The 24,365-nt window shown below is 29.3% G+C and overlaps 1 protein-coding gene across 2 annotated transcripts in view; it reads left to right on the top strand.

Annotated features, from left to right (window-relative positions):
* LOC113372261 (carbonic anhydrase-related protein 10-like) overlaps positions 1 to 24,365 on the top strand; it is a 448,128-nt gene that overhangs the window by 143,487 nt on the left and 280,276 nt on the right. For both annotated transcript variants that reach the window (XM_026612587.1, XM_026612586.1), the window contains exon 4: positions 19,518 to 19,568. In XM_026612587.1, coding sequence (XP_026468372.1) covers positions 19,518 to 19,568 — 51 coding nt within the window. The remainder of the gene's footprint in view (positions 1 to 19,517; positions 19,569 to 24,365) is intronic.

The following is a 24,365-nucleotide window of genomic DNA, read 5'->3' on the forward strand; positions in this document are numbered from 1 at the left end:
CTAATTAAAATTTAGTTATGCACAAAATTTATTTTAAAGTAAGATTTATAAATGTTTGTCTCTTTTATTTTTGCGATAATCCATAGTTTATCAAACGAATTATCATCAAATCAAACAATTAACAAATATTTTTTTTATATCAAAAACATTTTCTTGGTTGGTTTATTGTTGACAATATAAATGTTCGATATGAAAAGATACACTATAAATAATTTTTAGCATTTCATAGTCGAGGTTTTTATGATTGATTATTTAAATAAAATCGTTAAAAGTATACAGCGTTTCAATTTTTTTTGCTGAGTTTTTGGTAAAACTTATTAACTAACTTAAAAGAGTAAGAAAAACATCAATATTGACTTTTTTAGTCTAAGTAAAGCTTTCCAAAGTTTTGGCTGCAATAATTTCAATTTTTTTAATAGTGCTTATCAGCTTTTTTATAAAGATCAGCCGGGACAATTCTTTTTAATTATTTCTTTTTTGACTTCCTAGTAAAAACCATCAAATTTTATATAAGAAATCATCAAACATTTGAATAAAGAATCGTGTCAAAGTTTGGATGTTTTATTAACACAATATTAGAAACTTCTAATTCTGTTTGTATCTTTTTATCGATTGAGTCGACTACATACAAATATTAAGGTTTTCGCAACTTTTCTAGGAAAAACTGTTACTTACTCATGAAATATTAAGTAACCTCTAAATGAAATAATTTCACAAAAAAAATATTTAATTTTGTCATTGGTAATTATTTTTGCCATACCAAATACTTTTTTTCAAAATTCAAATGATTTTCATATTTTATTCAATTTGTGAGTAGCATCCTCTGTTTTAATTATTTGAAACAGTTCATAATATGTATTCATTCATAAGACATGTATTAATGAAGTTGAGAAATTCTTGTATAAAAAATTAAGGTTATTTAAGGTTTATTTTAAAATAGTATATATAATATTTCATGTTCGACATTTTCGAACATTCATTACATAAAAATTCATTTTTTGCACACGATCAAGAACATCATGTAATACTAAACTCTTATACGATAAAAATATATTATTTTTATTTCATAAATTAGTTTTTTTTTTGTATATATCGTTAATTATAATAATAATAATAATGTTATAAACTCGTTATCAAAAACATAACATTTCTTTCTAAAAGACATCTTTCAAATGAATAATATTTATTTATTATTTTTGATAATATACAGATGTAAACTAATAAAAATAAATAGATTGAAAAGAAAGAAGAAAATGTTTTTGCTTAATAATTTTCGCTCATAGGCTCACTTTTAGAAATTGGTTATTTTTTGCATTGACAAGTTCATAGTAAAGTTAATAATAATAATTTTTAATTTTAACCATAATTTAAATACAAATATATAATTGACATTAAATTTCTATAGTTTTCCAAAATTTTAAATATGGCAAAAAAACTCAATTACTAAAACTGTAATATCATTAATTCACTAGGGAATGTTATATCAAAATATTAATAAAAAGGCTAATAAGAGGCTTAACTTTGTATGGGTAATACAGTTTTTTTTTTCTAAATGGTAATGCTTTCAAAATTCTTTGAACAACTTCAACATAATAATCCCACAGCTTTCAGTAAAAATACGTATATTATTGCCAACTAACAAATCTCGTTGTGCGTGCATTTTCTGAAATTTAAAACTGAAACATTATTTTTTTTATACAGCTTCATACTATAGAGCTGTTGAAATTTAATGGCTATTTAATATCAAAAGTTGCCATGTTCTGTAAAATAGAAAATATGTACGATTTATATAATTGTATCGTGGTATATGAAACACGTTGAAGAAATATATAAAACATAAAATCACTATAAAAATAAAAACAAAAATTTTTTTTACTCGCTGTATGTATTTGCTAACATGAATGTTTTAACACAAATAAACATTGAATACAAATAATATTTCTTGTGGTATGCAAGATGTCAAAATATCTAATCTGAAATACTAAATTGAAAAAACTATTAATAAGTTTAGTAGGTTTCTTTGTGGAAAACGGTGACGTCCTTGAAGTACATGTTGGGGGTGGGGAAGACAGTTACATCGAGTTCACGGTCGAAGGGATATCCCAAAGGAAGGCTGTCGACAAAACGGGCGCCAGATCCAACTCCGCAAGATACGACTTCATCGAATCCTTGGTATTGGGGTACAGCTGGTGCGTGGTAGGGGGTGACAACGAAGAAGAATTGGTATTCAATTCCTCCCTTGGTTCCTCTGGGGAGCATCAACCTTTCGGGGAATCCACAGTGAGCTTCGGTGTTGTCGAAGTGGAATTCACCTTGGCCGCTCAAAGCGCCCATAACTTGTTTGTAGAGGGTCAAGTGGGAAGTGCGGTCCTTGACGAAGAAAGTGTATTCTTCAGATTTACGTTCAATGACGTTCATTCCGGATTTCAAATGGTATTTGTATTCGTCTACTTGGAAGAAGTTTTCACGGTTCTCTTCGAAGTGGTATTCGTTGTGGTTTTCGTCGTATTTAGGTCCAATGAATACACGTACTACGGCATCGGTTTCCTTGTCGGAGGCAACGCTCAATTTGTAGGTGAATGGTTTGTGGTTTAAACGCTCTTGGCTGACCTTGACGGGGTGGTGTACTTCCTTCTTGGTGAATTCTTCTTCGGAATAGAATAAGGCATTGCTAATGTCAAAAGTGAATTTGTCGAAGTAAGTAACTAATTTGTCGAATTCTACTCCTTCAACCTTTACTCCGGGGAATTCAAGTTCTTCGTGAGTGTAGGAAGGTAAATGAGATTTGAATTGGTAGTAGTATTGAATGACCTTCTTGTATAATTGATAGAAAGCGGGGTCACGAGCGGCAGTGTGGAAGACTTCCAAGGCGCTGGGGTGTTGGTGATAGTAGTCGATGGTATCGAAAGAGCTACCAAGGATTACTTTCATTACAGCGACGAAGCTGTGGAAGAAGCGGGTGTTGTAGCTATCAGGGTTAGATTGGATCAAATTTCCGAGTACGTTGATAGCATCGGGTTTTCTCAAATCGAAGTGGCTGCCATCGGGCAATACTACAAATCCGTAGTCAATAACGTCACGTACACGGCGTTCGTAATCATGAGCTTTTTCGACATATTCGTGATAGTATTCGGTGTTTACGTTGTTAACTTCATCGTGACGTACAGGGAAGTCCAATCCATTGTAGTGTTGGATGGATGGGTAGTATCCAGTCTCAGAGACATAATCATGAGTCAATTCTGGGATTTCTCCAAAGTTGTGGGAAACGCGTTCCAAGTGGTAACGGGCCAACAATTGTTGGATGGTGTATAAGTAAAGCTCTCCACGACGGTCTTTGTTGAGGGTAAAGTGTTCACCTCCCAACCAGAAGGGGTAGTCCAAGTGGAAGTAGTAGAAGAAAGCGTTAAGTCCTACATCTTCAGTGAAGTAAGATAATTCTTGTTCTTCGTTGGTGTGGACGTACCATCCAGAGTAGTTGGCGGGGATGACAACGTTGGTGTGGGTTCCCTCCATTTTGTGGTGGTAGGCCTTGGTTAAAACTTCGGAGTTAATGAAATGGTGGGGGTAAACTTCGTATACAGCGGGCAATTCAATTCCATGCATGTCGTGACGGTGCAAGACGGCGGCGCTCAAAGCGTAGACGAATTGTTCAGCGTTGACATGGTCACGGGCCCATACGACGGTCTTGTAGAAGGTTTCCCAGTCCTTGGCGTAGTAGAAGACGTTGAAGAGGGCAACTACTTCTTCGCGGTGAACAGTGTTGAACACGTTGAAGACGGCACCTTTGGGAAGGAGTCCGTGCTTGTACAAGTGCACGAATTCCTTGACGGCGGTGGCGTTGGTGTAGTGGTCAAAGTTTCCTTCGAAGGTGTAGCTTTGTCCAACGGTGTAGTGTTCATCGAAGTGGTCCTTTTGGAATACATGTTGCAAAACTTCGAAGATTGCCTTTTGTTTGACCAAAGCTTCTTTGTCTGCTACTTTGAATTTTCCAGTGGTAGGCACGTAGAACCCGCAGGCTACGGCAACAACAGCGGCCAACACAACAATGCTCAAGGTCCTCATGATTTACTCAGATCAGTCGGACTGCACAACTTGCAGTATGATTAATTCAATGAAATGCTCTCTGTTTTATACAAAAATTATATCATATTTAATCAGGGAAAATTTTGCAATTCAGATAAAATGCAACAAATCTTTCAATTCTAGAGCGAAATTTGATAAAATTTGGCAATAGGTCAAATAAGTTACATGCATGGATATATTTTATCACTTATGAACAGTAATGCAAAGCTGGTACCATGCATTTTTTAAAATCGCATGTAAAAAATAGTGTTATTAATAGATATAAGAACTAGAGGATAAACAATCAGGTTTTTTTCTGTCAAAAACAATTTTTTATATAGACTCTGTTAATGACGGAGAATACAGAATATTAAGTCAAAATGTTTTTGTTATTATAAAGGAATAGATAATGTGCCAGACAAAAGCGAAGAAAGGTTTATAAAAATAGAATAAAAAAAATAAAAAAATATAGAATATAAAAAATAAAAATTTGTAGCAAAAATTATTTACTTGCAATATTGATCTATATATCCATATAATTAATTTTTTGTTAAAAACACTTGTAAATTTTTTTAAAGTTCTCTCAATATATATATATATATATATATATATATATATATATATATATTGATATAAAAAAATCCAGGATATGTATATATATATATATATATATATATATATATATATATATGATTTAGTAGTTAATTTTGATGTTGAGGCATGTATCGTTACTAGCAAAGTACAGAAGTCGTGGCAGAAATTACATAATTCTACTTACATTTTTGTTCAATAAAACTATCATTTTTCTGTTTACATCATACAAAAAAATTATATAAAAAATGCATAGTGCTGACAAGTTAGTTGTATAAATGTTAGTGCCAAATCTCTAGTGCTGTGTACACTTCTCTATATGTAACTAACCAACGTAATATCCACTGATGATGACATTAAATTGAATGTCGAAACGTTTGGAAATAAAGATTATTTTATAAATCTTTGGCTTTTCTTTGTTTGATGTATCGCCCTCAAGAACTCACTCATATATATATATATATATATATATATATATATATATATGTATATATTAGGGTGGTCCTTAAAATGGTCTTAATATTAACGTTTAGATAGAGCGCAATCCAATCAAAGGTTTGTATGGAAATATCATGGAAAATTTTTCAAAAATTTTAAAAATGTTTTTCAGATGTAATTCAGCAAACAAATGAATGAATAAAACTCATTCATTTGTCGCTAAGTTATACCTAAAACATTTTTTTTAAATTTTCAAAAATTTTTCCATGCTCTTTCCATACGAAGTTTGATTGAATTGCGCTCTATCTAAACGTTAATATTAAGAGCTAAAACTTTCAGAGAATTGATTTTTATCAATTTGGAACCATTAGAGCCCTTGGGAGCAAGGAAATTCGAAAATGACCATTTTAAGGACCCCCCTAATATATATATATATATATATATATATATATATATTTATATATATATATATATATATATATATATATTCAATAGATAAGTCCTGGATTTTTTCAATATATTGATTGTTTCTTTTCCGAACAGTAAATCCAATAATAAAAAACAATTAGTTTTTTGAAGATGTTTAATACGACGTTTCGGAACTAGGTACGTTCCATCATCAGGTTTATTCTGTCAAATACAATGTTTTTTGAAATACTGATTAACATTAATTAACAATGGTCAATACAGATTAATTAGAAAAAATTTTGTTATAAAGGAATGGATTATGTACCGGATAGATAGTAATAAGACTTAACTAAAAAAGGTTTTATATAAAATTGAGAAGCAAAAATTATTTACCTGTAATAATTTATATATCCATATCACTAATATTTTTTTTTTTTTTTTTTTTTTTTTTTTTTTTTTTTTTTTTTTTTTTTTTTTTTTTTTTTTTTTTTTTTTGTTAAAAACACTCGATTTTTTTGGAAGATATTTGTAGATGTTACGACTACACAAGACTTAAACACACTGATATGGATTTCTGTCTGCCAGATGTAAAGGACAAAGCACGGAACTCTTGGCAAAAATGATTTTTTATGGCTCTTGTTTGGTAATTTACGAAAAAAGGAAAAATATTGCTTTAGTAAATGTAGAGAAATATTATGTATATATATATATATACATACATACATGAACATGTATATGCACACCTACATACTCATACATACATATGCACATATCTATATATTAATGTATCCACAATTATACACATGAACACATATGCAAGTGTATGTGTATAGTGTATACCCAAAAACATACATATAAGCATATATATGGATGTACATATATTATAACATATACACATGTATATATATACACATATTCAAAAACTATTAGGATTAATTATTTTTAATCAGGTTTAAAAAATTTAAATATGAGTCATGAATGATATTGTGATCTGATCTTTTATTAACACTTTTTGACGAATTCAAAAAGATTAAACTGCTTTCAGAAAAAAGTCTTTTAAAAGTACAATCCTCTCTATATAAAATATTGGGTTCAAAGGTGAAATTATGTGAGTTTTCGATGGAATGCTGAACAAGAGTACTTTGGAAATTTCGGCTTTTATGATGAGTGACGCTTAATTCATGTTGTCTCATTCTCTTATGAATGTACTGTGATGTTTGGCCAATGTATTGTTTTTGACAATTTTTGCAAGGGATGGAATAAACTATGTTAGTATTGAATTTAGGAGGGGTGGTGGATTTAATTTTTGAAAACATTTCTTTAAAAGAATATAGAGCTGTTCCTGAAATGAAAATATTTTCTTCTTTGAGTAATTTGGCAAAATAATCAAATAAGCCTTCAATGTAAGGCATGCTGTGAAAAGTTGGTTTAATATTGTTGTCTTGGAATAACTTGGAGATGGATTGATAATTGTTACTTTTATGATAGGAAAGTCTTTTATTGGTAATGGAATTGATGAGGGTGAGGGGATATCCGTTTTCTAATAAAGTTTTAGTTACTAATGTTGTATTTTGGGTATGAAAAGAAACAATCAATATATATATATATATATATTTGCCAATTGGCTGCAATATTGACTTTCAGTACGAAAAATTTGTTTTCGTCTTGCCTTGTTTTAAAATCTTTTCTCGATAATGAAGTCATTCTATATTGTTATCTATAATTGTAATAACAAAAAATCATTGAGGATTGGAATAATGAACCTTGTCTTTATAACTCTCATTATTTATGACCTAAGCATGTTTTTCCGATTTTTAAGCTATAATGACGGTTTGCATGAACTCCAAATCAAATATAAAAATTGTAATAATACTTATATCATCATTAGGTATTCATATCTTTGATAAAATTATAAATTTTGTAAATCAATTTAGAAATTTACACAAAGCTTATGCAAAAATAGAGATTTTATTTTTTGTTTTTTTTTAACAATGATTACTTTTACAATTTTACACTATTATAAATTTAATAAATTTCAGTTCTAACCTATGCTAATTGCCTTAGGCTAAATACATCTTGTACATACATGATGTATGTATGTACAAGATGTACATAGCTACATACATCTTGTTAATTTATATATATTTATATATATATATATATATATATATATATATTGCGTAAATAGGTACATAAAAATTTTACATTTTAATTTTATTAATTTTGATGTATAATTTAATATGTTATCTAACATAAAAAACTATTTTGAACCTAATAAGTAATGTTCTGAATAGTATGTTCTATAATATAAATTGGATTATCGAAATGTTTGAAACATGTGATTACTGTTTGAGGTGCTTGAATTTGTATCTAATGACGTACTGTATTTTATTCATGCAGTAATGTTTGAATATCATTAAAATTTTAACCTACATTTCTAAAAGTTCACGTCTCTTTCAATATTTTACTCATTTTAATTTTATATACTTTTAAAAATTTATTTATAACCATTAATTTTGTATGATAAAAATGATATATTTTATATTATCTTTGTCATGGTTTTACATATTTTGCAAAAGAATTATTAACCACAATGCTCTTAAGATAAAAAATAATGCATAAAGTATAGCTAAATAATGTAAGACAGATCTCTTTTAATAAAGTGTATATTTAGTACCAACTTTTTGATTAATAAATATATACATTACATAAGAAAAAAATGCATGAAATTAAATATAAATAAAACAAGTTATTTGTTTGTGCAGACTCCTATTCTTTAGTATTCATCGTTGTGGTAAATAATGACATCCTTGAAGTACATGTTGGGGGTGGGGAAGACGGTTTCGTCGAATTCACGGTCGAAGGGATATCCCAAAGGAAGGCTGTCGACGTAACGGGCTCCAGATCCAATACCGCAAGATACAACTTCGTCGAATCCTTGGAATTGAGGTACAGCTGGGGCATGGTAGGGGCTGACAACAAAGAAGAATTGGTATTCAACTCCACCCTTGCTTCCGATGGGGAGCATCAACCTTTCGGGGAATCCACAGTGAGCTTCGGTGTTGTCGAAGTGGAATTCACCTTGGCCGCTCAAAGCTCCCATAACTTGTTTGTAGAGGGTCAAGTGAGAAGTGCGGTCCTTAACGAAGAAAGTGTAGTCTCCTGATTTACGTTCGACGACATTCTTTCCAGACTTCAATTTGTACAAGAATTGGTCAACTTGGAAGTAGTTTTCACGGTTTTCTACTACTTCAGATTCACTTTCGTATTTGGGTCCAATGAATACACGGATTACGGCATCAGTAGCTTTGTCAGAGACAACGTTCAATTTATAGGTGAAAGGTTTGTGGGTTAAACGTTCTTGGCTAACCTTGATTGGGTGGTATTCTTCCTTCTTGGTGAATTCTTCTTCGGAGTAGTATACACCGTTGCTGATGTCGTAAATGTATTTGTCAAAGTAAGTGACCAATTTGTCGAATTCAACTCCTTCAACCTTCACTCCGGGAAAGTCCAATTCTTCGTGGGTGTAGCTTGGCAAGTGAGATTTGAATTGGTAGTAGTATTGAACAACCTTCTTGTATAATTGGTAGAAAGCGGGATCGCGCATGGCGGTTTGGTAAATTTCCAATGCGCTGGGGTATTGGTGGTAGTAGTCAATGGTGTCGAAAGAGTTTCCTAGAACAACCTTCAATAATCCTACAAAGCTCTTGAAGAAACGGGTGTTGTAACTGTCTGGGTTTCCTTGGATCAAGTTTCCGAGTACATTGATAGATTCGGGTTTAGTCATGTCGAAGTGAGTACCATCGGGTAAGATGACGAATCCGTAGTCAATGAAGTCGCGGACGCGGCGTTCGTAGTCGTGGGCTTGTTGAACGTATTCGTTGTAGTATTCGGAGTGTTCATAATTGTAGTCGTCGTGGCGAACTGGGAAGGCCAAACCATTGTGGTGGAAGATGGATGGGTAGTATCCGGTTTCTGAAACATAGTGTTCAGATAATTCAGGAATGTCACCAAGATCGTGAGATACGCGTTCCAAGTAGTAACGAGCCAACAATTGTTGGAGGGTGAAGAAGTAAAGTTCTCCGCGACGGTCTTTGTTGAGGTCAAAGTGTTCACCTCCGATCCAGAAGGGGTAGTCCAAGTTGAAGTTGTAGTAGAAAGCGTTAAGTCCTACGTCTTCGGTGAAGTAAGTCAATTCTTGTTCTTGGTTTGTTTGTACGTACCAGCCAGTATAGTTTACTGGGATAACAACACCTTCGTGGGATTTTTCGAGTTTGTAACGGTAAGCTTTTTGTACGGCTTCGGAGTTTACGAAGTGATGGGGGTAAACTTCGTAGATGGCGGGCAATTCAATTCCTTGGAAGTCGGGGCGGTGTACAACGGCAGCGCTCAAAGCGTAGACAAATTGTTCATGGTTGACGTGGTCACGAGCCCAGACCATGGTCTTGTAGAAAGTTTCCCAGTCCTTGGCGTAGTAGAAGACGTTGAAGAGAGCGACGACTTCCTTACGGTGGACGTCGTTGACAATGTTGAAGAGAGCAGTCTTGGGAAGGAGTCCATGCTTGTATAAGTGCACGAATTCCTTGACAGCGGTGACGTTGGTGTAATGGTCGTAGTTGCTCTCCAAGTTGTAGCTTTGTCCTACTTTGTAGTGTTCTTCGTAGAAGTTCTTTTGCAAAACATGACGCATAACTTCAAAGATCACCTTTTGCTTCTCCAAAGCTTGCTTGTCAGCTACCTTGTACTTGCCGGTGGTTGGTACAAAGAAGCCGCAGGCAACAGCGGCAACAGCTGCTAATATTACAACGCTCAAAGCCCTCATGATTCAAGTCAGATCGGTCTGACTGCGAAAAGTGCAGTATGCTGATTTGATGATTTACTACAGCTTATATACTCCATACAATTTTTTATCGGCTTCATTTAGATTATTCAATAACGATTATTAACTAATTATAACAAATAACCTCAACACAGGGTCAATTTTTATGATGATAATAATGTAAACTTTAACAGAAATTTAAAAACATAATTTTAATTTATTGAATTTTTTAATTATATATATATATATATATATATATATATATATTTAAACAGATTTTAAAAACTACAAAATATTAGTTACAAAGATAGTTTGTATCATTTGTATTTCTTAGCATTGTGATACTTAAGCCAAAATTTAATCTACATTTTATTATTTTCGACATATTTTAATTTAATATGAATTAATTACATATATTTTCCATAATTATTATTAATTAATTTTTTTGAGGCTGTCAGCAATGAACAAAATTCATTCACGGGCGTGGTTGATTAAATATAATTTACAGAATTTACATAATTTATTAAACGTGTAAGGAAGGTGAAATTGCGATAAAATAACGAAAACTCGATCAGGAATATTAATCAACTTTGACGCATCGCCTAATGGTTTAATATTTGCCAACTAGCGGAAAATTAAATCAGGGCTTAAAAGCACTGTCGGTCAAACGTCACGCAAAGGTGGAAAACTTTAGCTACCTGCAATATTTTCCACAAGTTGTGAAATTTTATAATCTTCTTTTTTCATTCTCAATCCAATAAATATTTCATATTTTTGTATTTGAATTATTTTTTTAATTTTGAATAATTCTACATTTTTTTAATAAAAAATGAGTATTGAAAACAGGATATATGGTATATTTAGGTTATTTAAACAAAACTAGTATGATGTATTTAGGTTATTTAAACAAAACTAGTAGTGTATGGCACCGTGCCTTAGGGCAAATTGCTGGAACTTCCCATAACCTAACAAAATGTTCGTGGAATATTGAGTCCTTTTAAAATAGATTATTATAAATACTGTAACACTGTCTATATTTATAAGAATTATATAAACTGAATTACAAAGTTAAAATTATTTATTTAAAGTATTTAAGTGAGTTTTAGAACTTTAGCTAAACCTGAATTATTTTTGATATACAAAAAATTTTTTTGGAAAAAAAATTTAAATAAAAAAAATCCAAAAACAATTGTTTTGTCAACACTGGCAGAAGGTGTTTTAAAACATTCAAATCGGATTCTTAGTTCTCTCAAAAACATTTTTTTAACTTTTAGCTCCGTATCTTCGAAATGGCTAGACCTGCCTTTGCTAAAAACTAATCACCACTTTTCCCAATCATTACAAATTGAATGTTTTCGGAACCATTCAAATCGGTTGATCCGTGCGCCCGAAAATGAGGTCGAAATATTGTGGACACACAAAACACACATCAATTTTTTCAGAGGTATGCCAAAATGTGTAGAAACCTCTGAAACGTGAAGATATGCAAAAATTTTCTTTTTCGATTTTCGGCTCATTACTATAACTTACCCCACGGGAAGATAATAAGCAGATATGCATAAATAGACAACTAAATAGAATATATTAATAAATATGAGAATTTATGATCAAAATAAACTTTATGAACTAATTCCATAATAAATTTGGGTGATTATCTGACGTAATATATTGATTCTGAAATTAAAGTATTAGAAAGTAAATTAACTAAAAACTAAAGTTTGCTGCAATATGTTCTGTATATTCCTCATAATGCCCAAATTATATAAGTGTGTCAATTCCCGCATAATATTAATCCTAATATACAAATCTATCTATGCACTTTCGTGCGGCAAATTCAAACCTGCCGCCCGCATTGGTGTCAGTCACTTGTTGAGTCTGTTTGGTTCAGTTCCTTCAGAAAGGCTCGATAAGGTCTGCGTTATCTCTAAATAATTGCCGTTGTCTTTGAATTCTCCACAAAACACAGATACGTATCTATAGGAACGACGTTTAGATTATAATGCCCCAGATAATCCGTTTATCCATTTAATGCACTTGTCGGAAACACGTCAACTTCATATAATGCAATCTCGACACTCTCAACTACACGACGGAGCTAATTCTCGAGGTACCAGCTCGTAGGTAGGATGGTACACAAAAGCGTTAGATGTAAATAGACCAAGGGATTGATATTGTTATTAAATTTAAATACTTGTTATGATGCTAAAAATCTTCCTGAGCCAATGTGCTAATATTTATACTCACTGCACTTTGCTACTGTTACCATTTTGGGGGTGAAATTGAAATCAAACCCTAGATGGTACAATTCTTATGACGTATAACATAAAACGTGATACTTTTAGATTTTCCAACTTTTTAATGAAATTTGCTTAACTTGAGAATTCCAATTGCTAATTTTATTTTTTCTTAATATTTTATTTAAGTCTTTCTTCTTTGAAGAATGTTCATATGGCCATTGAATGCATTTACATTAGTGAAATAGTGCTTTGTCTCTTGACATATATCGAGAAAACTATATATATATATATATATATATATATATATATATATATACGTATATATATATATATATATATATATATATATATATATTAATTTGTACGTGGTTCCTCTGTTAATCACTAGATCTTCTCTTTTGAGATACCTATAACGGCTCAAGTTGAAATTATTGTTCCCAAAATGTTTTATTGTTGATGGTATCATTCATAAGTAGTTGATACAATGAGGGAGGTCTTAATGTTTATAGTGTGTATAATCATAGTGTTATAACCTTTTTTTATTTTCTTATAAATTACAATCTGTCTAAATAGAAAAACATTGAGTAATTAGTTTGACAAATAACATAGAATTTTAAAACTCAGTGGTTCACCTTTTATTAATATACTAAATTATATATTAATCAAAATTTTGGTATAAGTGTTATAATCTTTATTTCATCTATGGTGACAAGGCCATATTTAGACATCAAATGAGTATTAAATAGAGTGGTGACAAAGCAATATTACTACAAACCGACTATTATTTTATGTGATTTAGTATTTTACTTGCTGGATTGATATAATGCTGATAAAAATGACAAAGTTTAGTTTAATTCATTAAATACAATATAAGGTAATATGTGCCTTGGCAAAGTTGCTAAATATTCCAAAAAATTCACTATTGAACTTAGTTTTCATGTTGTGGATATTTAAATATTGAATAGAACAATTATTTATACTTCTGGTATTGTGTAATGCCTCTTTTACATTTTTGATCCAACGAATAATTATAGTTGTTGTCATTCAATCATATCAAGATATATTCGTGAATGTAAAATAAAATTTGTGAAAAATACTTAAAATACGAGATTAATTTAACATTAAACATATTTACAATTACAATTTGTTTTCCAAAGACAAAAATCTACGTTGTTTCCTGATGCAAAAAAATTCCAGGATTTGCGGCCCCATGGAAAAATCATCTATTAATTTTTAATGCACTTTTCGACCGTAGGGATTCCATATACATCATTTTGTTTTGCTTTTCGCACACTTTAAATATTCAGCTCTCGCAGGAAGTGTACAAGCGATATGCGATTTTGACTTCCTATATACACCGAAAGCGAATTATTTTTATTTGTACTGCCGAAATATGAATGAATAGAGTCGTTATTTATTTATAGAATTTTTGTGAAGAGAATTGATTCAATTTGAGACTTTTATTTTTTGGCAACTGCGGCGAATGTGGGAGTGTGGTGAACATTGAAGTTCACAATTCATGATACTAGTTTTTTATCTAATTAATATCATTCTGATATTGTTAAATCAATTATATAATTAACTGTAGTCTGTATTCCTTTAATTATATATTTTGTAATAACGATATACTTTATTAACAAATTTGAACTTTTTTTCTCCCCAGTAATTTTAACAAAGCTTTGAATACACAATTATGGAATTGAATTACTTGTACTTTTGTATCAACAAACGATCAAAAAAGCAACAAAAAAAAATGTAATAATTAAATAATTAATTGTTTAAATTATAATATACAAACATAATAATATGAATTACATTAATATTTGTGCAATGTATTATTTAACATTAATATTCGTTAATTCTACTCTGTTTTACAAAATGAGTGGAAGGCTCATTGATCAACATATATTGCATTTGTTGCAATTGTTGCAATTTGTTGCATTTGTTACATATATAATATAATTTAATTAAAAAAGTATTTAAACTTTAGTATCACACTATAAAAAATATTTCAAGTTAAATGCTAGTTTCAATTCTCTACTTTCCCATTTCATACAAAATGATTTGTATGTATATTTCTTGCTTTGCGAATAGATATTTCCTATTTTACAAAAAACGACCAAATATGCGCATCTGAAATACGTCAACTTATTTGCCATAAAAATAAAATTTGAATTCATGAACTATACAAGATGTTGAAATCAATATTTGTAGCACACATCGATGAAAATCACTTATGTAAATATAATATTCGCGAAATGTACGTGTATTGAGTGAATAAGCAAAGGAATGGAAAAGCATTTCTGACAATGATATATACTCATATAGATATATATATATATATATATATATATATATATATGTATGCATACATACATACATATATAATTGCACCTGCAAATATATAAATACACATCCTTTTTTTCAAATATTTCTAATTTTTTCAAATGTTAATTTGAACCTTCTTGGATTATCTTCTCAATTGGCAATGTAAATGATAGATGTTTCGAGAAAAAAATGTGTTGAAATAAGAATTTTTTTTACTAAATATCAACATCGTTAAACACAGTTTTCTAAATGTGCATTGCTTACTATATACAATGTAGTGCTAAGATGTTTCTTGTGATTTGATCAGAATTATAATTAGATATAATAGAAATTTTCCATGATTACGTTTTGGTCGCGTTTCACCGAAAATTTCCTTTTTTCTCAAAATGCTTTTCAATATCCAATTGGGGCGTGTGCATTGTGCATTTCAGTCGAATGCGAAGTTACATGAAACCTACATTTGCCACTCATACACATACAAGTTTAAGAAAATGAAGAGAAATCTATATAAGGAATGTTTGCAGAATCAGAATTTGAGGAAAAAATCGAGAGAAAACTTCTTTATAATGATACATATATATATATATATATATATATATATATATATATATATATATATCTACATATGCTTGTGTGTATAAGTATTTATATAAAAAACACTTTGAGATGATTATTTTCGCTTTTCTATTCTGATTCTGGTAACATTCCATATATAGATTTATATAAATAGGGGGAAAATTAGGCTCACATATAGAACATATGCCTTCACAACATTGTAAATTTATTTCTATTTACATTTCTTTTTACCTTCAGTATACTAATATAGCATATCTAGTCATTGAGTAGAAAATACTTCAACTTTTTGAAGTATACGGTTTTTTGTCAATGTATCGAACCTTTAATTTAAGAATAATTTGTCACATTACTATATATATTTTTTGGATTTTGCCTTAAGATATTTTAATACATATTCGATTTTACATTTTTTTTAACAGCAATCAGAACTCAAGAGCCAGATAAGCCTATTTGACTTATTACTATGTCGATTTTACAGATGGCAACCCGAACAGTTGTCTCATCCCTGTGTGATACATTTTATTATTACAATTTTTGTAATGGGGCAAAGAATTCAATGATGCAGCAAGGTCGGATGAGGAAACATATTGATATCTATATTTTAAAGTAAAAATTAATTAAACTAATTAATTAATAATTAAGATCAGGCTCCTCAAAGCGGAATCCAACCAGGAACCTCTGATTTGGTTCCAGTCGTTCTAACCACTTAGCTACGAGCAAGCCTATTTATTATATTTTTAAATATGTTTTATGATTAGTTGCTTGAAAATATAATATTGAAGTATTATTGTATTATAATATCTTAAGTGTCAACTTGAGCATAAATAAGATGAACTACAATATAGGTGAGACGCTATAAGGCACTTGTTGGGGAAGCAGGGTAAATTACCCCAATTGGGGTGAATATGGAATTTTTGTGGGTAAAAAGTATGTATATTTATTTAATACGCATTGTATTTTTAATGTAGTTATGCCTATGGGGGTAATCTCTCTTCATCATGGGAGTAAAGTCAACTTAGACAAACATATTTTGGAGTAATGATTAAAAAAGTTCTTTGACCGCTGCTGTAGGGCAACCGCAGTACAAACCTGTTTCATAAGAATAATCATATTTGCAACTCTTTCTTAATGCTAATTAATGCTATTTTTTATATAACATTTTTATATTAGTACAGGCAACATAGGGCCTAGAATCCAAAGGCATTATTAAGAAAGAGTTGGAAATATGATTATTCTGATAAAATAGGTTTGTGCTGCGGTTTAAAGAAAATATACATATTGTGAATATAAATTATGACTATCATTATATTTATAACGGGTATGAAATTAATAAACATTTCACAATTGTCATTTACAATAAACCGCCCATGTATAAGCTCGAGTCGGAGCAATATACAACAAAATTACTGGAAATATCAGTCGAATGCAATACACGTCGCGGAAGCTACAGACTATAACGGAACTATTAACAAGAAGATTAGGAAAATCAGTGTTTTCCCGCGTTTGGAAATTCCCTATCTGGCGTCTCGTTGGAAAACTGCAGGCAATCGAGTCGTACTTTAGCACAATCGCTTCGACGTGACGACGCCTCGTTGCGCCTTTTGGAAAGCAAATCACTAGCTCCGCAGTGCGATATGCATTGTATTTGTACGATATACATATATACACATAATATATGTATATATATATATATATATATATATGATTGATGTCCCAGAATTCAACGTAATTGTCTTGAATTATAGGCTTTCGAATGCAACTTGAAACTTTGATATAATTATGATCATTCTACGGTTACTGTAGCTAATTTTCAATAATTAAGTTTATTAACTTCTCGTAGCGTAAGTTATTCTAATAGTCTAAAAATCGAATTTTTTTTGCACATCTTCACGTTTTGAAGGTTTCTGAACATTTTGGCATACCTTAGAAAAAATGTATGTGGTGTGATTTGAATGGTTTAAAAAACATTCTTGTTTAAAAGTTTTCAGAATTATCATTGATAGAAAGATGAGCTGATTTGTTTTTGACAGAGGCCATTTCGGAGATATGGAGCTAAATGTGCAGAAAATTGTAGTTTTTGAAAAATAAAAGCATCCGATTTGATTGATTTGAAAAAAAATCTGCTTGTGTTGACGGAAGAATTGCTTTTGGGGGGGGGGGTAAATCAAGATTAATTTCTTATAATTTTTTTTTGGATGTCGAAAATAATTTCGATTTTATTTTCAATTCTCGCTTAAGTTCTAACGCTCACTTACAAAATTTAAACAAATAATTTAAACTCTGCAACTCAGTTTATATAATTCTTATGAATATTATAAAATGTTCTTCATTTTGAATCCGATTGATTAAGATTCATTTATTTACTTTTTTGTAATACTTATATGAACTTCAATTTCAACTATAAAATAAGAATTATAAAAGTTACAGTATTTATAATAATCCATTTGAAAACATTTAATATTCCTCGATTATTTCGTTTTGGAACGGGAAATTCCAGCAATTTGCCTTAAAGCTCGATGCTATACACAAATAGATATAACATTTCTAGGACCACAGTCCAAAATAAACACACAATTTTGCCAAATTTTCAAGAATTAAGACTTGTTGTAGAACTATGAACTTACATTTTTAAAATTGGTCAAATTTGAGGGCTCCATTTTTAAAAAATCATACTAAAGTGTGTTGGCAAGTTTTAGCAAAAGTTGGCGCATTTAATCAGGATTATAAAATGGTAAACTGATGGATGATTTTATTATGAAAAAACAAAAACCTAAAAATGACATGATTTTAATATTGAATACGCGTAAGATTCAATGTGCGAGTGAGAAATATTTGAAATAAATGTGAGCAAAACGCATTAGCCTTTATCGTGTTATTTTTAGGATTTTATTTTTTTACTCGAAATTTTTCAATCACCGAATTATCAAGTGTTTCACAATTTTTCGTTCATGATTTTCGATTTCAATTCAAAATAAAAATCTGTATGATCATAACTTCATATTTGGTTCAAAAGTTTTGTGTCAGTGCTTTAATAACGCACCAGCACCAACTTATTATGCTTTTTACAGTTTTATTTTAGGGATCCAAAACTTTGCTCAATTATTTGTAGTTATCTGTGAAATATATATTTGTAGTCTTATTGGATAGACCATAAGAATTTTATATTATCTATTTCTTCATCAATATTTATATATAATATATTTTTTTAAAAAAATTATATAAATAGTACATCAATGTTGATACCATAATTAAATTATTTTGTGTATAAAAAATTGTACAGTTTAGTTTTAGGTACCCAAAACTTTGCTAAATTTATTGGAGTCATCTGTAAAATATCTATACTTCTATATCAAAATTTAGATGTAGTATAATTTTTCTTAATTTATATATAAATAACATACGAATGTTAATGCCATAACTAAAATATTTTGTGTATAAAAAATGTATTAAACGATTAATATAAACAACTCGAAAGTTATTCATAAACATATTTTTTAAAATATAATAAAATAGCAAGTAAAATCGTCTAAATACTATATTATCTCGGTCTACAATTTCAAATAGTGCCTACCTATGCATAATTTTGAATATTCTGCGAATGTTGCGAATTTATGAAAATTAGTAAACAACGACTAAAGTTAGCATAAATGATGATCGCGTTTTATCTTGGCGTCGTGTTAGCCCTATTTACGATAATATCTACATGGCTGTGTAAAGAAATGTATAAAAGCTCAAATCCGGCGAAAGCTTAAAGAGAAAATGCGAGCCGTTTAAGCAATTTTAATTCCTACGCCCGTGGAGTCTTTTTAATCCGGATTTAACGAAACCGTCTATTCCCGAAGTTATTTCTGCGGTTAAATAATACAAATTTTTATATATATATATATATATATATATATATATATATAACTCACAACTCTTCCATCTTGGTTAGTAAATTTATCGTGGAATGAATAGAGTTTTGCATACTATACAAAAAATAATACAGAGATATAAAATGCTTTTTAGCAAAATGATGAAATGACTTTATATTGATAACTTGATTTTCTTTATTTTAGATGTGAATGCAGTAAGCTGGGAGGAGTGGTGGACGTACGATGGAATTTCAGGTGAGATTATTTCAGTTTTGTACTTTTTATTTTTCAGTAAATATTTCAATCAAATTTATCATTGATTTATATAGGGTTTAAAGGTGATATTTGTAATAATAATGAAAAATTGTTTGATATTCTTCATTGAATTCAATTTTTTTAAGCAGTTCGTTAAGGCTCAAAAATTCCAATTAACAAATTTTCAGGCAAGTAAATCTGAGTTTTAATTAGTTGATATTCAAGTATTTGGAGTAAAAACCACATTGGAAATTTCGATGTCTCAAAATTCTTCTTGGAACCATGGTTTTCTGAACAAAGTTTTCTCATTTGTAACTCATAAGGCACTAAAACTGAATGTGGCCCCAAAAAATTTGATTAATTCTAATATATCAATACATAATAGACTGTCGTTTTACATATTTATGACGATCTAAAATTTCTACGAAAAAAATTCTGAACTTGAATAAGTATTTATAATACATTTTGCAAATTCGAACGAGTAATATTGTAATATAACAGCATGAAAAATAATCAATATTTTTGGACATCAAACACTCTTAACCTAAACAAGATTAATTTGTATAAAATCCTGTCTTTGCATTGGTAATCTTATTTTTATTGTTTCTCAAAAGTTTAATTTTAAATTTTGTCCTCTATTTTATTTACTAAATAAATTTTTCCTAAATGGAATAACGTATTTATTTACAAATCGGTTTATAAACTACATGGTCGATAACTGCTAAAATTTATCTCCTTTGCATAACGAAGTCAAAACATGTTAATCACATGCAGCATTTATCTTAATCGACTATTACCAAAATATAGAAATTGTGTAAAAAATATTGAAAACAAATCAAATTATTATATCATCCGTAACACGAAAGGTCAATTATGATAATGATGTTTTTTACAGCAGATTATCGAAATTTGTTAGCGATAATTCATTTCGAAGCTTCGAGAGCAAATAATTAATTTGGATGTGTGGCTAAATATATATGAAAAAATTGTAAATATTATTATAAATTCAAAATGTTTACTAATATAGCACGTTAGACACAACTTCAAAAAACTATCAAATAACTTATATAATATAAAACTTATCTTCAATTAAAGTTTACTTTTTATAAATCAAATATTATGAAAATAATTATAAATTAAAATATGGATTTAAATATATTATATCCTATGTATCTGTAATTGTATCTATGACTTTTGATATATTGATCTTTTTGTAAAATTTTGCCTAATGAAATAGGTTTTTAATTATTACTATTAAATTATTATTATTTAACCTTATTATTAAACTTTATTAATTAATTTATTATTATTATTATTCAACTGTATTAAATTAGGGTGGCAACTAAGTAAAAAAGATTTTTACTCTTAGATGTTTAAAATGATTTTTTATGTTTGCTCACGTAGTCCAAACGTAAAACACCATTTGTTATAAGATAGTAGGTAATTCAAGTGCAGATCAGTAAAAAAGTTTTTTTTTTATCGCTTGCGTACTTTTCGTTTGGCATTCATTGGAAAATGCAAATTAAATCTTTTTTTTTGTCATATTTCACTTTTTTATTTCTGAAAAGATGAACAGATCTTAAGGTCACAAATAGTTATGCACTGTTTTTTGGTGACTAAGCCATAAAGACGGCAGTGTCAAAATTAGTTTGCCAAATTTTGTTCTGGTGACTTTCACTCACAGGTGAAAATAATTCTGGTCGTCCAGCTGAAGTTGATTAAACAGGATGGTCTTTTTTGAACTCTTACCACCCAACAATAGGATCAATTCTGATGTCTTCATTGAACACAAGACAAAATTGAACAAAGTACTTAAAGAAAGGCTTTCTGCATTGACTCTTTGAAACTGTGTATTATTCCATCATTAACATCAAATTATCTGGCTATTCGGCCAAAATGATTGGAATGTTTTCCACATCAACAATATAGTCCTAATCTTGCATCTGCTTATTATCTTTTGTTTTAATCTTTATAAATCTCGTCCAATGGTAAACTAATTCTATTGACTATGATGGTGGCAAGTTGTACCTGACCAAGTTTTTTGCTTATAAAACCTAGTAGTTTTATAATTGTCGGATTAATGATGCTGCAAGAAGGTGAAAAAAGTCATTAATTAAAATTGGCAATTCATTACAGAATTATTTTATTTAGTTCTAAAAACTTACTTTGTGCTAACATTATAAATGACCACAGATATAGTTAAAACAATGCTTTTTTGTGTTGAATTTTTCGGTAATTATTAATCAAAAAGTCGTTCACAAATTGGTATATATCTGTTATTAAATGTATCAAAACATGTTCTTCTCGTTGTATCGTTTCTCATCAGTAAAATATGCCAAAGGAAATGGTTTTCCTTTCGGAAAAGTGCTATGTCTTCCATTATATGCCGAGTTCGCTAAATCTAGGCAAGACCACAAAACGTTTTCGAATTGTAATGCCGCCATAAAAATATGATCTGATATTCCGCATTGCACAGCGCTAGAGTTGCATAACTTATGGGACTTTTTGGATATTTTTATGAGTTTCCTGTTCCATGCTTTATATTTTAATTTCTGAATTTATAGTTGTGATATAGGACAAATTTTGAATAAATGTTATACGGGCCGTAATATTTCAATGCGGTTTTGACAATGCTGAAGTAAAAAAGGAGCATCTGTTACATGAATACGGAATGAAAATTTGTTAACTAAATTGATAACTATACTGAAATAAATAATTGTGGTATTCAATAGATGAAGGCTTTATTTTGATCATTAGTGGCCTTTATTTTTTTTTTAATTTTTATTAGCCAATGTTTTTTGTCATTTGACCAAGAAAGCATTATTTTAAACATACTTTCCAAATAAATGAAATAGTAAACTTAAATCAATAATATAATCATAATACTTAAATTATTAATATAATGGTACTATTTTCATTGCTACTTATCTATAATTATCAAAAAAGACTTGTATCTTATGTATATTTTCAATGAATTCTATTAAGAAATATTGCAAATCAATAATAAAACTATGCCTCAAAATATAAGTTTGAACTAATAATTAGTTTAGCTTGTATATGGCAATAAATCAATATTTTAATCGAATTTCGATATAAAAAAGAAAATAAATATATTAATGAATGCTTGAATTATTTGATCTCACATTAATAGTAATAATAATATAGATCAAACTACTTAAAATTTAGTAATCTTAATTTGTCAAATGTAACTTCTTAGAAAATGGCTCATAAAATTCATTGCTTTTTAATGCTGAACCAGTTATAACTCATATAATTTAACCTCGTCTTTAATTATAAAATTATTTTTTCTTATATTTCCAGTACTGTTTCTAATTGTATTATTCTATGAATTGTGTCATAAATATTGCAAACCAATAATAGAATTATGCATCAACAAAAAAAATATAATTTTGAACCTATAATGAGCTTAGTATGTGCCAATAAATTACAATTTTAATTCTAATTTGATATATTGATATAAAAAACAGAACAATGATATTTATGAATTCTTGAATTATTTATTCTCACAATAATAGTAATATTAATGCAGTTCAAACTATCTAAAAACTTTGTAATTTTAATTTGCTTTCTAATTCTCAAATATAATTTCTTAGCAAACGGCTCATAAAATTCATTGAGTTTGAATATTAAACCATTTTATAATTATAACTGATGATTAAACCTTGCCTTGAATTATAAAAATAATTTTTCTTATTTCTTCAGTATATTTCCAAATTTTATTATTCCATGAATTGTGTCAAAAACTATTGAAACCAATAATGATAATATGCATTAAAATATAATTTTGAACTAATAGTTAGTTGAGATTGTATATGTTAATAATTACAATTTTAATTTTATTTTGATATATTGGTATGAAAAAACAGAATTTATAATTTATGAATGCTTGAATTATTTCTTTACACATTGATAGTAATATGATAATAAAATTCCTAAAAATTTTTGAATTATAATGTAACCTTTTAGAAAATGGCTCAATAAATTCATTGTGTTTGAATACTAAACCAATCATGTATAGTATAGTGCCTTAAGATAAAATGTTGCAACTTTCTCTATTGTAACTCAAAATTTTAAATGCTTTTTTTTAAATTAAATTTTTTTTTGAAAAAACAAACGGCTTTGCAGTCTAACCGTTAAATAATATAAATATAGGTATGAAACTCACTAAAAAAATAAAATTTTCACTTTTTACTAAAATCTCTACGAACTATCAGATTATTAAATGCACCATCTCCAATCATTGTTTTTGACCGCTAAATTGGTTTTTTTTAACTTTTATCACTAGATCTTTGTAGTCGTAGGACCTGGTTTCCATAAAACTTACTTAGTTATTAATTGCATCAATACAAGCAACATGTTTTTTAATTATTCAAATAGGACACTCCGTTTTCTCAAACACTGAACTGCCAAAAACTAATCAGCACGTCTCCCATCAAGGGAAATGTACGTTTTTTAAATCATTCAAATCGGTTCATCCGTGCTCCCGAAATCGTGGACGAAAAATTGTGATTTTACACTTTGACCAATTGATTTTTGTATAATTTGCATAATAGTTTTAACATTGTGGTACCAGTAGATTAGTTATTCTTTTTACAGAATCCAATTTGTCAAATTACAAAATTTCGAAAATTTTCATAACATATCTGACTGTTATCCTTACTTGAACTTTACTCTTTTGATGGCTGAACTTTCAAAGTTTTCGTGAAAATTGTATGTTTTCTTTTCGTTTTTCACCAGCCGCCTGACTAATGCTCCCCGTAACGAGTTTTTTATTGC

The sequence above is a fragment of the Ctenocephalides felis genome, unplaced genomic scaffold (genome assembly GCF_003426905.1).
Source record: "Ctenocephalides felis isolate EL2017-DRISC unplaced genomic scaffold, ASM342690v1 CF-g0.4_SCAFFOLD_01604, whole genome shotgun sequence".
Taxonomy (NCBI): domain Eukaryota; kingdom Metazoa; phylum Arthropoda; class Insecta; order Siphonaptera; family Pulicidae; genus Ctenocephalides; species Ctenocephalides felis.